Raw genomic sequence first — 12,500 nt, 5'->3', positions numbered from 1 at the left:
ACGTAAACAAAACACCCAAAAATCGCCCCCGCAACGGACCAACGACTTCAACGTAAAATGAAACCGTGTCCGATTCAACAGGAGGTTCAGTAATCCGTTTTATTCCAGAAATTCCTCGCTAACACCTTCTCAATTTGGTTTCAGATCGAAGCCACCAATGAAACAATCGCCGGGCTGCGGGAGCGCTTACGGCGCATGGAACGAAATTTGAATGACCCCAATCTGGCCGAGGACCGCAAACGGGAACTCTCGCTGGAGCTGAAAGAGCTCGCCAAACTGCTGGAAACGAACGAACAGCTGCTGCACAAGATGCACAAGGAAAACTCCAAATCTTTCGCTGTGGCCGCGTGCCTGTTCTTCATTTGCTTTCTCGTGTACGGCCTGTACGTACTGGTTAATGGCGCTTGACCGAGGGTTGCACTCGGCGATTTAATTAAAACACAATTCCAACTACCTTTCTGACAAACTAGTTCTTTTGCCTGCTTACATGATTCTTAATTCAGCATGCATTTGCCTTTCGCAGCCGTTTGCCCGAAATGACCGGAATTCGTAATGTAAGATGAAAGAAGTGCTTAAATGCTAGTGACGGTGCAGGGGGAGGCGGAGATATCGACGGTTCTCATCTCTCTCTCTAGCGTCTTCCACGACCGCGACCGCCGCCACGACCGCCTCGGGGCCCACCGCGACCACCCCTGGTTCCTCTGCCTCGTCCGCGCGGTCCACCACGATTCGCTTCCCGTTTCTTCGCTCGCGTCTTGGGCGCATCGTCAATCAGGAGCGTTTCCAGGGGCAAACTATCCGGCAGAATGTAGTACCGAATGTTGTTGCCGCGAATGCTCAACGAGTCCAGCGTAACCGGTTCCCGGTTCTTGATAGTCATTTTCACCGCCTTCAAGTGTGTGTTCATCGCTACATCCACTCCCGTGATGGTACCGTGCACTTGTGTACCATTTTTCAGCTCGATGGTCACCGTTTCATGGCTGAGTTTCATCAAAAACCTACAACAGAAACGGAATCACCCGGTACATTTGAGGTTATAGCGGGAAGCGTCGCTACAGCTTCCGAAAGAGGTGCACCGTTCTCTGATCCGATTGGCGCTCACCGCCGCTGACCGTCTCCTGTACGAACCTGACTAATTTCATGATTAGTTATGTTGATGGGGTCCGAATATCGCGAATTGATGCTGCAATCTTCGCTTCGCAAATTGATGCTGCAATCTTCGCTTCCTTCGATCTCCTGAAAAGAACGCTTTTTTTATAAACACCGCCTGCGCGCGTTTGACAGCTGCCAGCGGCGCGTCATCGGGAGTCGAGCCAGCCCCCCCCCCCCCACCCAATTTTGCTGTGCGGGTTGCGGCTCTGCTAGCGCATGGGAGTACAAGCGAAGAAAAAGCGAGTGAGAGCGCACGGTGCCGCACGGAAAAGTGTATTTTTAATAAACCGGGATTAGCTTTTTAATCGTTTTATTCAACCAACCAATCGTGCTAGTGCTTTTCATACCCATCTATTTTATACGACACGCTGTGACTCGCGTACGCCGGTAATAGCGAGATTTTGTTGTGGAAGGAATCGACGAGCGGAGAAAAAGGATGGCGTCGCAAGCAGTAAACAAAACCGGCTCGGGCTGGCCCCGCCGAAACAGCCACGGAACGGGCCTGACGGAAATGAATAAAGTGCAGACCAACCAATCGATGACGCTCAATCGAACCATCAACTTGTAAGTATCGATTTCCCGGGACCATCCCGGGCCATGTGATCCGTTGCTGTTTTTACGCCCCTCGTATCCGCTACCCGCTAGGTACCCGCTAACAAACTACACGTTCGGCACGAAGGAACCGCTATTCGAGAAGGACCCATCGGTGCCGGCCAGGTTCCAGAGAATGCGCGATGAGTTCGATAAAATTGGAATGCGCCGTTCGGTGGAGGGTGTTCTGTTGGTAAGCGTTGTGGTCTAGAGAATGGTGAAGCATCATTTTCAGGTGGAAAATTGAACCGGGTCTTTTCCCCCGCACGTTAGGTTCACGAGCACGGTCTACCGCATGTGCTGCTGTTGCAACTGGGAACGACGTTTTTCAAGCTTCCCGGAGGCGAGCTGAGTGCCGGTGAAGATGAGGTAGAGGGATTGAAGCGACTCCTGACAGAGGTAAGTTGCCGCATTTGTGCTGACAATATGTTTCTTTTCCCTTCTCCCGTTACCTGCCGATTCCGTCCCAGTGCGTACAGTAACGGGACTTTGTGAACATACAAATCGACCTACAATATAAGAATTGTAAATCTAGTACGCTTAGCGAAGCACCACACAGGCGATATGTAATAAGCATCGCTCCGGATAGAGAATAACCGGTGTGGAGTTGTATTAACATTCCGCAATTAACTCCACGAATCACTGATGTCATAATATACGGTTATAGCTATACGGATGTTCCTATGCTATCAAAGTGGTACAAGTTAAACAACAAATCTGTAAACGCAAATAGCCCGTGGCAAAGATATATATCTGTACTGATTATATATTGATGCTACTAATGCTGACGTGCTAATGAGGAGGAAACGTGCTAATCAGACTCATTTATGGATCTTCTGGTTCTGGAGCGACACAGTGGGTAGTGTGTTTGATTGTAAAACTTATGTGAATCTGCCCATAAATGATTGTCTATGCCATGTGCAAGTGAGAAGAACTCTGTTAAAACCGATGTAGTTTTTTCTTAATATCAAATCATTGTTGAAAACAGAAAGTCAAAGTGTTCATAATATCTTGAATGTACATAAAATAACAATCACATGTTATTTTGAGCTCGTAATAGCCAGAATGCAAATAATGTAAAGCACCAGGCAGGTTGCTATGTCACACTGTGTTTTCGTATGATCAGTTTGAGGTGGATAAAGTTGCTTTTACGATTTTAAATTGTCAAATTGTGTAAATTGAAACGTATATCCTACCCAATTATGTTGGGAGGACATAGAATTAGCAATATTTTGTGGGCAAACCTAACTTTATTGGTTGAACGATACAGGTATTGTAAATTGTATATTTTTACATGGTAAAGTTATTTATTTATGGGCAGCATATAGTACACAAAGCATTTTGAATACGAGTCATGTGATTTCCGATGTTAAATATCACGTGTCGTACTACATACTTCCACTGAAGAGTATATGCGCAGAATGGAATGGATTTATAATGCACGTTATAGTGACTGAGAAACTTATGCAACACTGAAAACGAAATGGTTGCTTAAATTTTATGAACATGATGGTGAAAAGCATCAACGGTACTTGTAATGTCCAGGAATACGGCCACATACCAATTGAAATGTTGTGCAAACATGTATGGCGAGCTACGGTGCACTGCAGAAATAAAAGTTGCTTGTAACTGTAGAGCACCGTGGCTGACGCATATGTAAGTTGTTGTAAGCAGAACAATGTACTCATGTAACGTGAAGCTAATGAAAAGAAAATGTCTTAAAAGTGCAAGATAAACTATATCCGCGTAAACTGTACGCAGGCAGCAGCAGCGGCCTTGCTGAAACGTTAGCAATTGTAACTGTAGTTATATCCATTTTCTCTGTCCATTTGCTGTTATTTCGAAATATTTACTCCCCACCATAGACTCTAGGTCGGCAGGACGGCGTGAAGCAGGACTGGATCGTCGAGGATACGATTGGCAACTGGTGGCGTCCCAACTTCGAGCCTCCCCAGTACCCGTATATACCACCGCATATCACCAAACCGAAGGAGCACAAACGTCTGTTTTTGGTGCAGCTGCACGAGAAGGGTAATGTGATTAGTAAACTATTACGGATATTCCCTTGGGCATGATGGTGTGTAGCCATTAATGGCCTACTGTGAGTTTAGTGTACCTACGAGTGTAATGATAGATGGTAGATAGTAAAACCAACACAAGCTAATGCTGAGAAAAACTCTTGATGTGCAGGTTTTGGGGTAGCTACATCGATCATTAAGCAAGAACTATCACTACTGAAAAGCTTTCCAACGATATTTTAACAGACGTGAAACTGGAATTGACATGTAAATCGCATCTGTACACACCTAGATAGATAGAGAAGGAATAGCTTCAGGTAGTGAGAACCACAGGCAGAGGTCACACGATGTCGAGAGAGTGTTTTACCAATTTTTGGTCGCCTGTATGTCGCTGTAATGCCTTAATTTTGTTCATTGGTAAACCACCTCTCGCAGAAACACCATATGTAATACTTAATGCACACAACTTTTGTAATGAAAGGCTTTTCATAAGTGTAACTTGTTGTGAATGAACACTCTTATGCTTAGGTTTATAATCCAAGTAATCTGGATTAATTAGATATCATCTAAATCGAACTGAGAAACGGCAAATGTTACACATTGGCCGTGATAATGTGCATTTAAACTTTATACGTTTCACGAACCATCGAATATGTATTAGGATATGCTTGAATGTTGGATCAAAACGAACAAAAAAAAACAAGAAAAAAACAACCGAAAAGCGTTAAGTTGTATGATTGCTCCCTGGTACACATTCGTTCTGTTGCATAACTGGCTATTCATTGGTGTATGTTCTTCTGTATCTTCATTTTTCCAATACAGCTCTTTTTGCCGTTCCGAAGAACTACAAGCTAGTAGCGGCACCGCTATTTGAGCTGTACGACAATTCGCAAGGCTATGGACCGATCATATCTTCGCTGCCGCAAGCACTGTGCAGGTAAGTGGTCCGATCCTCTCTAGAATAGGAAAAAAAAGATTATGAACAAGTGAATCTTATTATTTACCAACTGTTGGAGATCATCATTTATTAACATCTTGTCTTTTCTTTTTACAAAATATCTCCTTCAGGTTTAACTTTATCTACATGTAAAGGCCAGTGCTCTTGCTGTACGGGATCACACCAGCACGCGTCACTGAGAGAAACATTGTCGGACAAATGGACCGAATGGACTCACTCTGATGTTGGCCTGTGCAGCGATTCCGTTGTTTTCCTTGGTTTTCACGTTTCGTGCTCCCAGCAGCTTGGTTGGGCCGCTAGTCTGAAATCCAAGATGCTGCAAGAAGGTGTCATCTGGGACAAGTATAGAGTAATCGGTTGCACGAGGAGAAGACAAATCTTTTTTTGACAGTATATTAAGAATCCTCCTTCCTTGAACCCTACTCTATATCCTAGTTTAATTTGATAATTGTGTAACTAAGTGAAATAATAACAATAAAAGAAATGCACCACTCAGCTTAACTTTGTCTGCGTGTCTCCTTAGTACCCGTTGGAAGGCGTGCAGTGATAGGTAGAATCATCATGCTCCCTGTAATCGTACTGACAGTAAGCACACCCGTAGCTCCACTGCTCCACTGAACGTGCTGCTGGGTATGATAACTGTTGTTGAACGGATCGAATCGGCCAACTCGCCCCGGCGCACAAACAGTACGGGGTTGCAGCGTCGCAGTAATCCTCTTCACCCAGCACCAAACCACGCCGTAGTTCTCGATCCAGGCGAAGTTTCGTACGAAGAAGATTAACAGTTCCCTGGCTTAACCGAGACGCTAGTACGGCAATCAAGTGCTCAAAATTAATCCGACGTCCAGTACGCAGCGTCTCGAGCAGGACGAGAATGTAGTTTTGTGCCAAACGGAGAGTATCGATTTTTGATAACTTTTGCGTTGTCACTGGTCCTGATGAAGTGATGGGTTGATCATCGTACACCGACTGAGTCGCGGTCACAGCCGCGGCTGGTAAACTCACCGGAAGTGGCACACACATTCGCAGACGATCGAGCGCATCGTTTAGTCCGTGCATTCTATTTCTTTCGCGTTGATTGGCCTTTTTTCTTTTGACCAACGATAGTATACCGCCCGTTGTGGTTTGTGTCTTTCGTTTGCGATTAACTACAGTACACGGCGTGGTAGTAGTACTCGGCGCCATCGTTGCGATCGTTGCGAGGTTGACCGTACACTTGCAGACGGTTGCTGGTGGGTGCTGCTAATTTATATGTCTGTTAAGGGCCATTTTCCGCGTTAATCGAATTTTCCACCTTATCTGATAAGGCACCGGTGGATGGAAATGCGCCCTGAAATTCACCTTATCTTGATAGCTTTGTCAATAGAGGTTTGATAATGGTAATTTACGGAAAGCGGCGTGATGCACTCGATAATATTTACGCTCATCGAATGAGGGAAGAGTTTGGGAAGCTATAGTGTTGCAGAATCAAAAGTGGGTCATTTGTTACCGAAAAAAACGCATCATCCCAAGGAAATACAGTGGTAGAGATAGCGAGCATGGTCATCAAATTAAAATTTCCGAAAAACCTGTTAGCCTAGCGTAGCTGCCTTCATGTATTTTTAATTTTATGCGAGCACCTCCGAGTATTAATCTGCTTGGCAATCCTTTAAAGTATGGAATGTTCTACCATTTGATTCCTAATGCTATGAATCCTTTGAACGGACGAATTCTTGCATGTCTTTTTTAGTTGCGGTATAGCATCTAGCATTAATCGTTAACCGAATTTTATATAGCAAAGGGCGAAGTCCCTGGTATTCGACATGCATTTATAATTAAGCTCGTCGACTTTTCCTTCTGCAAACATGTGCTAGAAGTTCCATGGTAAACTTAAACGACAAGAAATTAATAAGTGAGAAAACTTTGGATACCGCCCGCAGTCACGCTCGAATGCGTCCAGTTCCGCATTGGCTGAAACCGTTTCTCATGGAATGTTCTCGTTGGCGAAGTTTCCAGTATTCAGCTCATATCGGTATCATTCATAAAATACCGCATCGACAAAGCCCCAAACCCAGAAATCCGTCTACGATGCCGTCCGTCTGTAGCGGGCATCGACCGCGTGGGCGGTGTCGCGTGTGGCAGCATAAACCCGAACCATCACCCCGCCGCCGCACGCACGCTGTTGCTGAGTGGCGGCGGACGTATGCTCTTATGTTGGTATGATTGGTAGTAAGCGAGACTTGCGAATCCTGCGCCTGTCTCGCGTTGCTATGATCGAAGCAGGTTGTTTGGAGCCATCAAATAATTTGACGGGCAAGGAGGAAACCCTCGGGAACCGTTGCCTTCCGTACGCGCGGTCAAGGATTTCAGTTGCCGCTTGATCCTTGGCCTGTGGGCGTCCTTTTCTGTGCGAAACCGTGACCATGTCTATTGTGAACATCTATTTTCACGATGAAAACATTTATAATGTAGAGAAGAAACCACCGGAAAAGCCACCGAAACCTCCACTCTATCATTCGCGGTTCGAACGGCAGGTACGCCAGGAGACCAAGTCCTGTAAGGATACACACCGGACGATGGGCTACTCGAAGATTCCGCTGCATAGTCCGGGTGAATTTTTGAAGAAAAATTGCGGTCCCCGGTACAGGGCTACAAAATCGGCACCAGTGCGTCTCTGCACCGGCCACAAACCTCCCGTTCCGAAGCCAAATGATCCACACACGATGGGTGCACCGGCCAGTCAGGTGATGAAGTTGGTCGATTTCAAGAAGGAAAACATTAAAAAGGTGGTAACGGCAAGCCCGAAGAAACCACGACCACGGTACGCCGATACGCGGAAGGGGGATTTTCATGATTTGGAAAAATCGGGTCTGACCCCGATCTACAGTTGCAAGCCAAAGTTCGGGAAAATACCGCAATATTTGTTGCACCGGAAAAAGGACCTGGCGATGCAGAAGGAGCAACTGATCGAGGAGGGTGCCCAACAGAAACCACGCTGTTCTTACGTGTCGCAGGAGGAACGTGTGGAACTGCTGCGAGTAAGTATATGAGGATAATTTTTCGAGGTATTTCGCATAATCGGTTTCCTTTCGCGGCTTGCTGTAATTCTAGGGTTTGAAGAAAAACTGGGAAAAACTGCAGCAAGAGTACCAGAGCCTCCCATTGCTCACTGATACTGTGCCGAAGATGATACGCAAAGCCAAACTAGAGAATAATCTCAAGCAGTTGGAAAAGGATATTCTGACGATCGAGAACAACCCGTACATCTATATCTACGACGAGGAACCGAAGGAAGGATAGATTCGATCGCAGTAAGCCAGCGATGCAGAAACTCTCTTTTCGATTTGGAATTCTTATCTCGAGCGATTAACCTATTTTTCTTACATTTTGCTTCAAGATGGATACGTGAATTGCCATTTAAACGTAATAAATTGTGTGCGTGTGAACTATTTTGTTTGTAAAAAGTGTTTTAAGATCCTTTTTTTTTGTTTGCCTTTCCGAGAATCCAGTTTCTACTTTATTGATACAAACGAAACATCACAAATTTGACACGTTCGATAATCGAAGGATGGTGATTTGCAGGCAGTTTCCAGTAGCTCCATCAGCCGGTCTGCCGGTATGCAATACTGTTGGCACATGGGGCAAATGCTCTGCAGCTCCTCGATAGGTATTTGCACCTTCGTCAACAGACACCGGAGCACGGTATGGCCATCCGCACAGGTACCTTTGCTTTCATCGATTGGCGCATCACAGAACGTGCATACTTCAGTAGGCGGACTTTCGATGCCACATAGCCGGTCCGATCGTGAAAGATCGTTTCTAAGCTTTTCCTTAACATCTGCTGCTAAATCGTCGATGCCTTCGGGAAATGGTTCCTCCGCTATGCTGCTGATGAATCGGCGTAAACATCGAACCGTGAGTTGTTGCAGCTTATTTAGGGGATGATCGATAGCCAATTCGATCAGATGGTGGAGTACAGTACAGGCACTGACCGCTTGGAGCAATGAGAAGATGAATTTATACTGAGTGATGAAACCATCCGTGATTGCCATACTGCGCTTCTTGTTGCGAGCGATCTTTGCGTCGAGTATCGTCATCCGAAGCTTCAAATAGTAGAGATCCGATACGACCATGCCAGCGTTAGCTAGGCTTTGTTCAACCAACGACAGCACATCCGCGTCCCGAATGCAATCGAATCGCATCACTTCTGCTGCATCGTAAAAGTCCGTCAGCACCCGAGTCTCGTTTGCCAGTAGAATCTCCATTGCATTCCGATTGGAGAATTTAGCTAAAAAGATGACTGTTGGGTAGCGGATCCCAAGATGATCGAAGCGTCGCGAAGGATACGCAACAAAAGCCCAACATGTCCGGTTCCGAGATGCCGCCAAACCGTACAGTGCGTACGAGTCTACATTGAGCCGGTTTTTGATCACACACTTCTCCATGGTAAGTCTGGCTCCGTCGACGATGCTAACGAGAAACAGGGCACCCGGCATGGTGGAGGCAACGTACTGTCCCTTCTTGAGATGTTGCAATCCGGTTATCATAAAGTTTTCCAAGTCCAGTGTGGTACTGGCCAAGATTTTGCCGTCAAAGTTAGCCTGCAGTGCTAGTATGTAGGTTCCCTTGGCAACGACCAGCAGTAGTTGACGATACTTGTGGTCGATTTCGCATTCGATTGCAGTTACCGGAATGTCCTGTTCGAACAGGGTAGCGATACGTTTGAACCCGGTTATTTGTGAAGTGCTACGATAGCTATACAATGCAACGTTACCACTCTGTAAACCGGCCACCAATAGATGTTCTTCCTCCGCTTCCATCGTAAAGTGTTTCAGCACGACAGGTGTTTCCGTTTCCTGGTGAATATGCACGATCTCCACGCAGGCCGTCGGGAGTAGATGGCAAATAACGAGCTTTCCACTCTTTGTACCGAAACTGATGAGCAGCGGATGCCGCCGAACTTGCTGTGGCCAGCAAAAACTCGTTATCAACACATCATCGGCCGTTGCGCGGAGCTCCTCGAATGTTTCAATGAAGCGATTGTCGTATACATGTTGCAGCCAACATTCGGATAAGTTCACGTACTGGTGCCAGTTCGAGAGCCAATTGGCATCCTGCCGGTAGATGGTTAGCTGTCCCAGGTTCGTCAAACTGGCCACAAGCTGCTCGCGCGGTGTGTCGATAAATATGCCCTGCGGCGATGGCCACGATTGGAGGCTGTTAATGTAAATCTTTGCCACGTTGGGAAACAATGTTTGATCGAGCATGATCCTTCTTCTTTCTTCACGATTGCTCGCTCGGTAAATTGCGTTCTCGTCCGCGCTTAACCGTCCCGTGGGCCTTTCAGTGGAGCATTTGATACGAGAAAAATCGTAATTCATGACGTTGTCCTCGGCAAGGTGTCGGTACTTGAGCTGCAACACGCAGGTATGCTCTTTCGTGCTTATGGTCATCATATCGTCGACAGTGCTGATCGCGAAGGGTTGTATGATCTCCTCCGCGAATTGCATCATTTGTAGCTCGTTTATTTCCATTTTGCTGGTTGCCTAGTGTCCGCGGGTTTGTGCTGTAATGATTGGAAGCGGAAACAGTTGCTGGTTGAATTTGAAACGCCCGCAAAACGGCTTTCTGCCTCGGTAGCGGAAGCTGTCACCAAAAACCAAAACAAACCCTTCCGCAAGCCGCACGCAGAAATAAGAAAAGTGTCGCGTATTCCGAGGATTTCTCTAGATTCTTCGGTGTGCACGCGGTGAATTAGTGCTGTTCTTTGACTATCCGTGAAACCACGCAGTGCGGAACGATGAGCGGCAAAAAGGGACTGGATTTTCTGCGAACCGTCGCTACTTACATGACGAAAACAAACGGCTACGATCGCTGCCTGCAGCAGGTATGTTAAGTAAGCGGCACGCCTCGGTTTAACCTTTGGACTTTGCCTCCACTAGTGGCACGCACGCACGGTAAAAAACGGTGACCTGATTAAAAAAAAACTGGAAAAATGCTCCGCTCGCTCCGCTTTTCGATCCGACACCGCTTCCGCCGGAAAATTTGTTTTTGACAACCTCTTCACGCCTGTCACTTTTGTTGTTTCACGTCCGGAGAAATTGGCGCCAAACGGTTGGGCCCCTATTTGAATCGAAGGCGGCTATTGCGTGCCTCGAACATGCGTTAATTGATAATATAATCTATTCCATTTAACGCAGCTGGAAATGGTGAGCGGTGGCGATGGACGTTGTGTAGCCGAGTTCAAAGTCGGTGAAGAACATCTGAACCGTGCCGGTGGACTGCATGGTGGTTACACGGCAACCATCGTGGACGTAGTCACCACGTACGCGCTGATGACGAAGGAAAATGCAGTCCCAGGAGTGTCGGTCGATATTCACGTCAGCTACCTAAAGGGCGCCCGGCAAGGAGACGAAGTCATCATCGACGCCAACACGGTTCGGGCTGGTCGCAATCTGGCCTTTCTAGAGTGTGAGCTGCGCCACAAGAAGGACAATTCAATCATCGCCAAAGCATCGCATACCAAATACATCGGTAGCAGTTAAATCAGACCCGCCGGACATAGTCAATTGTAAAGATGATGGATGGGGTTGCGTTGTTTTACCGTTCTTTCAGTTTTGTTTAGTTGAACATGTAATGTAGAATATAAATGCCTCAATGAAGTGAGAACCCACTTTCGACTAAACTGGTGTACAACGTTCGCCAAGCAGAAAATGCAATCCGAAACCGGCAATATGACTAGTAGAAGTTCGCTTTATTTTCTATAATTTTTCAGAAAGAGTTTTCCGTTATTGGTTTGATTTTCGTTCCCCGTACACTCTCCCTTAAAAGGGCCGGCGTAGCCCCACCCCTTCTCGAAGGTAAAAAGATTGGCGTACTCTCTTCGCGGACAGCCGTCGATAGAATGATCCCCCGGACACGCTGATACTTTGATGATACCCGAATCTTTTGTTTTTTTTTATTTGTGTATTTAGAGGAATCACGTGTGTTGATGGCTTTAGTAGTGGCCCCGATCCTTCCGGGTACAATCGTTTTCTCGATCGAGCTCACTTAGTGTACTAGTTTACTAGAAGTTATCCAATTGTTAATAGAGGTTAGATGGAACGTGTTAAAAAAGTGTTATGTACATTTAACGTCGTCGTTCTCCGGACAGCACCGGAGAGAGGGTTTTGGGTGCCTATAAAGATTCCCTGGTAGAGTGCCTACGATATGATCTCCTTTTCTTGCGGGGGAGGGGGGGGGGGGGGCAGAGGATGCATGGTACGCAAAGTGTGTAGACACTTTGATTTTAATTTCCAACCATATAGCGACAGTATACACGCTTTACTTGATCCTGCCAATCGTTGACTGAAGCCACCCTCGGTAAAAATGGTAACATTGAAATGGTTTCTCCTAAACTGTTTAAATTGGTTCACGCAATTCACGCTAAAAGTTCCACAGTTCGGGACTAATTGTGGCTAAAACGATACGCTACTGGTAAGATAGTTACTATTGTTGCTACAAACTCTTCAACTTCGCGCAGGAGGGCGAAGGATATGCGCCACGGCGCGGCGCAAATATGGCACACAGGCAAAAGATATTGCAAGAAGTCGTGTGTGAAAGTGACCAAAAAAGTGGCTGGAAACTCCATAATATTGTTTGTATATGAGTCTTAATAACTGCAGTGAATTTAAAGGTATGGATGCTTACTACCAGCCAGACGATCACGCACCATCATCGCCTGCTTTGTTTGATAGTAGTCAGTAGTCAGAGTTCTAGTTTTTGGCACGCTTGAGTTCAAACCTAAAAGTATGTACGCTGTG

At 46.2% G+C, this 12,500-nt stretch overlaps 8 protein-coding genes across 9 annotated transcripts in view; 4 read left to right on the top strand and 4 right to left on the bottom strand.

Moving 5' to 3' along the window:
- Window positions 1-469, top strand: part of LOC126574951 (uncharacterized) — a 493-nt gene extending 24 nt beyond the window's left edge. Inside the window, exons 1-2 of the mRNA XM_050235380.1 lie at window positions 1-84; window positions 145-469. The exon at window positions 1-84 is cut by the window's left edge and continues 24 nt beyond it. Of these exons, the coding sequence (XP_050091337.1) occupies window positions 58-84; window positions 145-408 (291 nt within the window). The 5' untranslated portion in view covers window positions 1-57 and the 3' untranslated portion in view covers window positions 409-469. The remainder of the gene's footprint in view (window positions 85-144) is intronic.
- LOC126574950 (probable small nuclear ribonucleoprotein Sm D1) lies at window positions 454-1,265 on the bottom strand. The gene is made up of 2 exons (XM_050235379.1): window positions 1,129-1,265; window positions 454-998 (listed from the first exon to the last, which is right to left on the bottom strand). The coding sequence occupies exons 1-2, from the start codon at window positions 1,140-1,142 to the stop codon at window positions 632-634; spliced, it is 381 nt and encodes a 126-aa protein (XP_050091336.1). The 5' UTR covers window positions 1,143-1,265; the 3' UTR covers window positions 454-631.
- A 91-nt stretch (window positions 1,266-1,356) lies between these two features.
- LOC126574585 (cleavage and polyadenylation specificity factor subunit 5) lies at window positions 1,357-5,220 on the top strand. The gene is made up of 6 exons (XM_050234862.1): window positions 1,357-1,716; window positions 1,798-1,936; window positions 2,017-2,142; window positions 3,609-3,774; window positions 4,584-4,698; window positions 4,830-5,220. Exons 1-6 carry the CDS (start codon window positions 1,589-1,591, stop codon window positions 4,849-4,851), a joined length of 696 nt encoding a protein of 231 aa, XP_050090819.1. The 5' UTR covers window positions 1,357-1,588; the 3' UTR covers window positions 4,852-5,220.
- Window positions 5,221-5,230: 10 nt separating this feature from the next.
- Window positions 5,231-5,904, bottom strand: LOC126576669 (neurogenic differentiation factor 6-A-like). The gene has a single exon (XM_050237975.1). The coding sequence runs from the start codon at window positions 5,902-5,904 to the stop codon at window positions 5,239-5,241; it is 666 nt and encodes a 221-aa protein (XP_050093932.1). The 3' UTR covers window positions 5,231-5,238.
- Window positions 5,905-7,121: 1,217 nt separating this feature from the next.
- LOC126576371 (enkurin) lies at window positions 7,122-8,080 on the top strand. The gene is made up of 2 exons (XM_050237617.1): window positions 7,122-7,736; window positions 7,810-8,080. The coding sequence occupies exons 1-2, from the start codon at window positions 7,122-7,124 to the stop codon at window positions 7,996-7,998; spliced, it is 804 nt and encodes a 267-aa protein (XP_050093574.1). The 3' UTR covers window positions 7,999-8,080.
- Window positions 8,081-8,202: 122 nt separating this feature from the next.
- Window positions 8,203-10,258, bottom strand: LOC126575394 (uncharacterized). The gene has a single exon (XM_050236071.1). The coding sequence runs from the start codon at window positions 10,230-10,232 to the stop codon at window positions 8,211-8,213; it is 2,022 nt and encodes a 673-aa protein (XP_050092028.1). The 5' UTR covers window positions 10,233-10,258; the 3' UTR covers window positions 8,203-8,210.
- A 99-nt stretch (window positions 10,259-10,357) lies between these two features.
- LOC126575288 (acyl-coenzyme A thioesterase 13-like) lies at window positions 10,358-11,371 on the top strand. Its single transcript, XM_050235914.1, has 2 exons — window positions 10,358-10,585; window positions 10,899-11,371. Exons 1-2 carry the CDS (start codon window positions 10,499-10,501, stop codon window positions 11,241-11,243), a joined length of 432 nt encoding a protein of 143 aa, XP_050091871.1. The 5' UTR covers window positions 10,358-10,498; the 3' UTR covers window positions 11,244-11,371.
- Window positions 11,372-11,431: 60 nt separating this feature from the next.
- Window positions 11,432-12,500, bottom strand: part of LOC126576543 (peroxidasin) — a 23,220-nt gene continuing 22,151 nt past the window's right edge. For both annotated transcript variants that reach the window (XM_050237853.1, XM_050237855.1), the window contains one exon: window positions 11,432-12,500. This exon is cut by the window's right edge and continues 3,045 nt beyond it. The gene's annotated coding sequence lies outside the window, so the exon portion shown is untranslated.

The sequence above is a fragment of the Anopheles aquasalis genome, chromosome 3, assembly GCF_943734665.1.
Source record: "Anopheles aquasalis chromosome 3, idAnoAquaMG_Q_19, whole genome shotgun sequence".
NCBI lineage: Eukaryota > Metazoa > Arthropoda > Insecta > Diptera > Culicidae > Anopheles > Anopheles aquasalis.
Note: the sequence above shows the minus strand (reverse complement) of the source record. Positions and strands in the feature narration are given on the sequence as shown.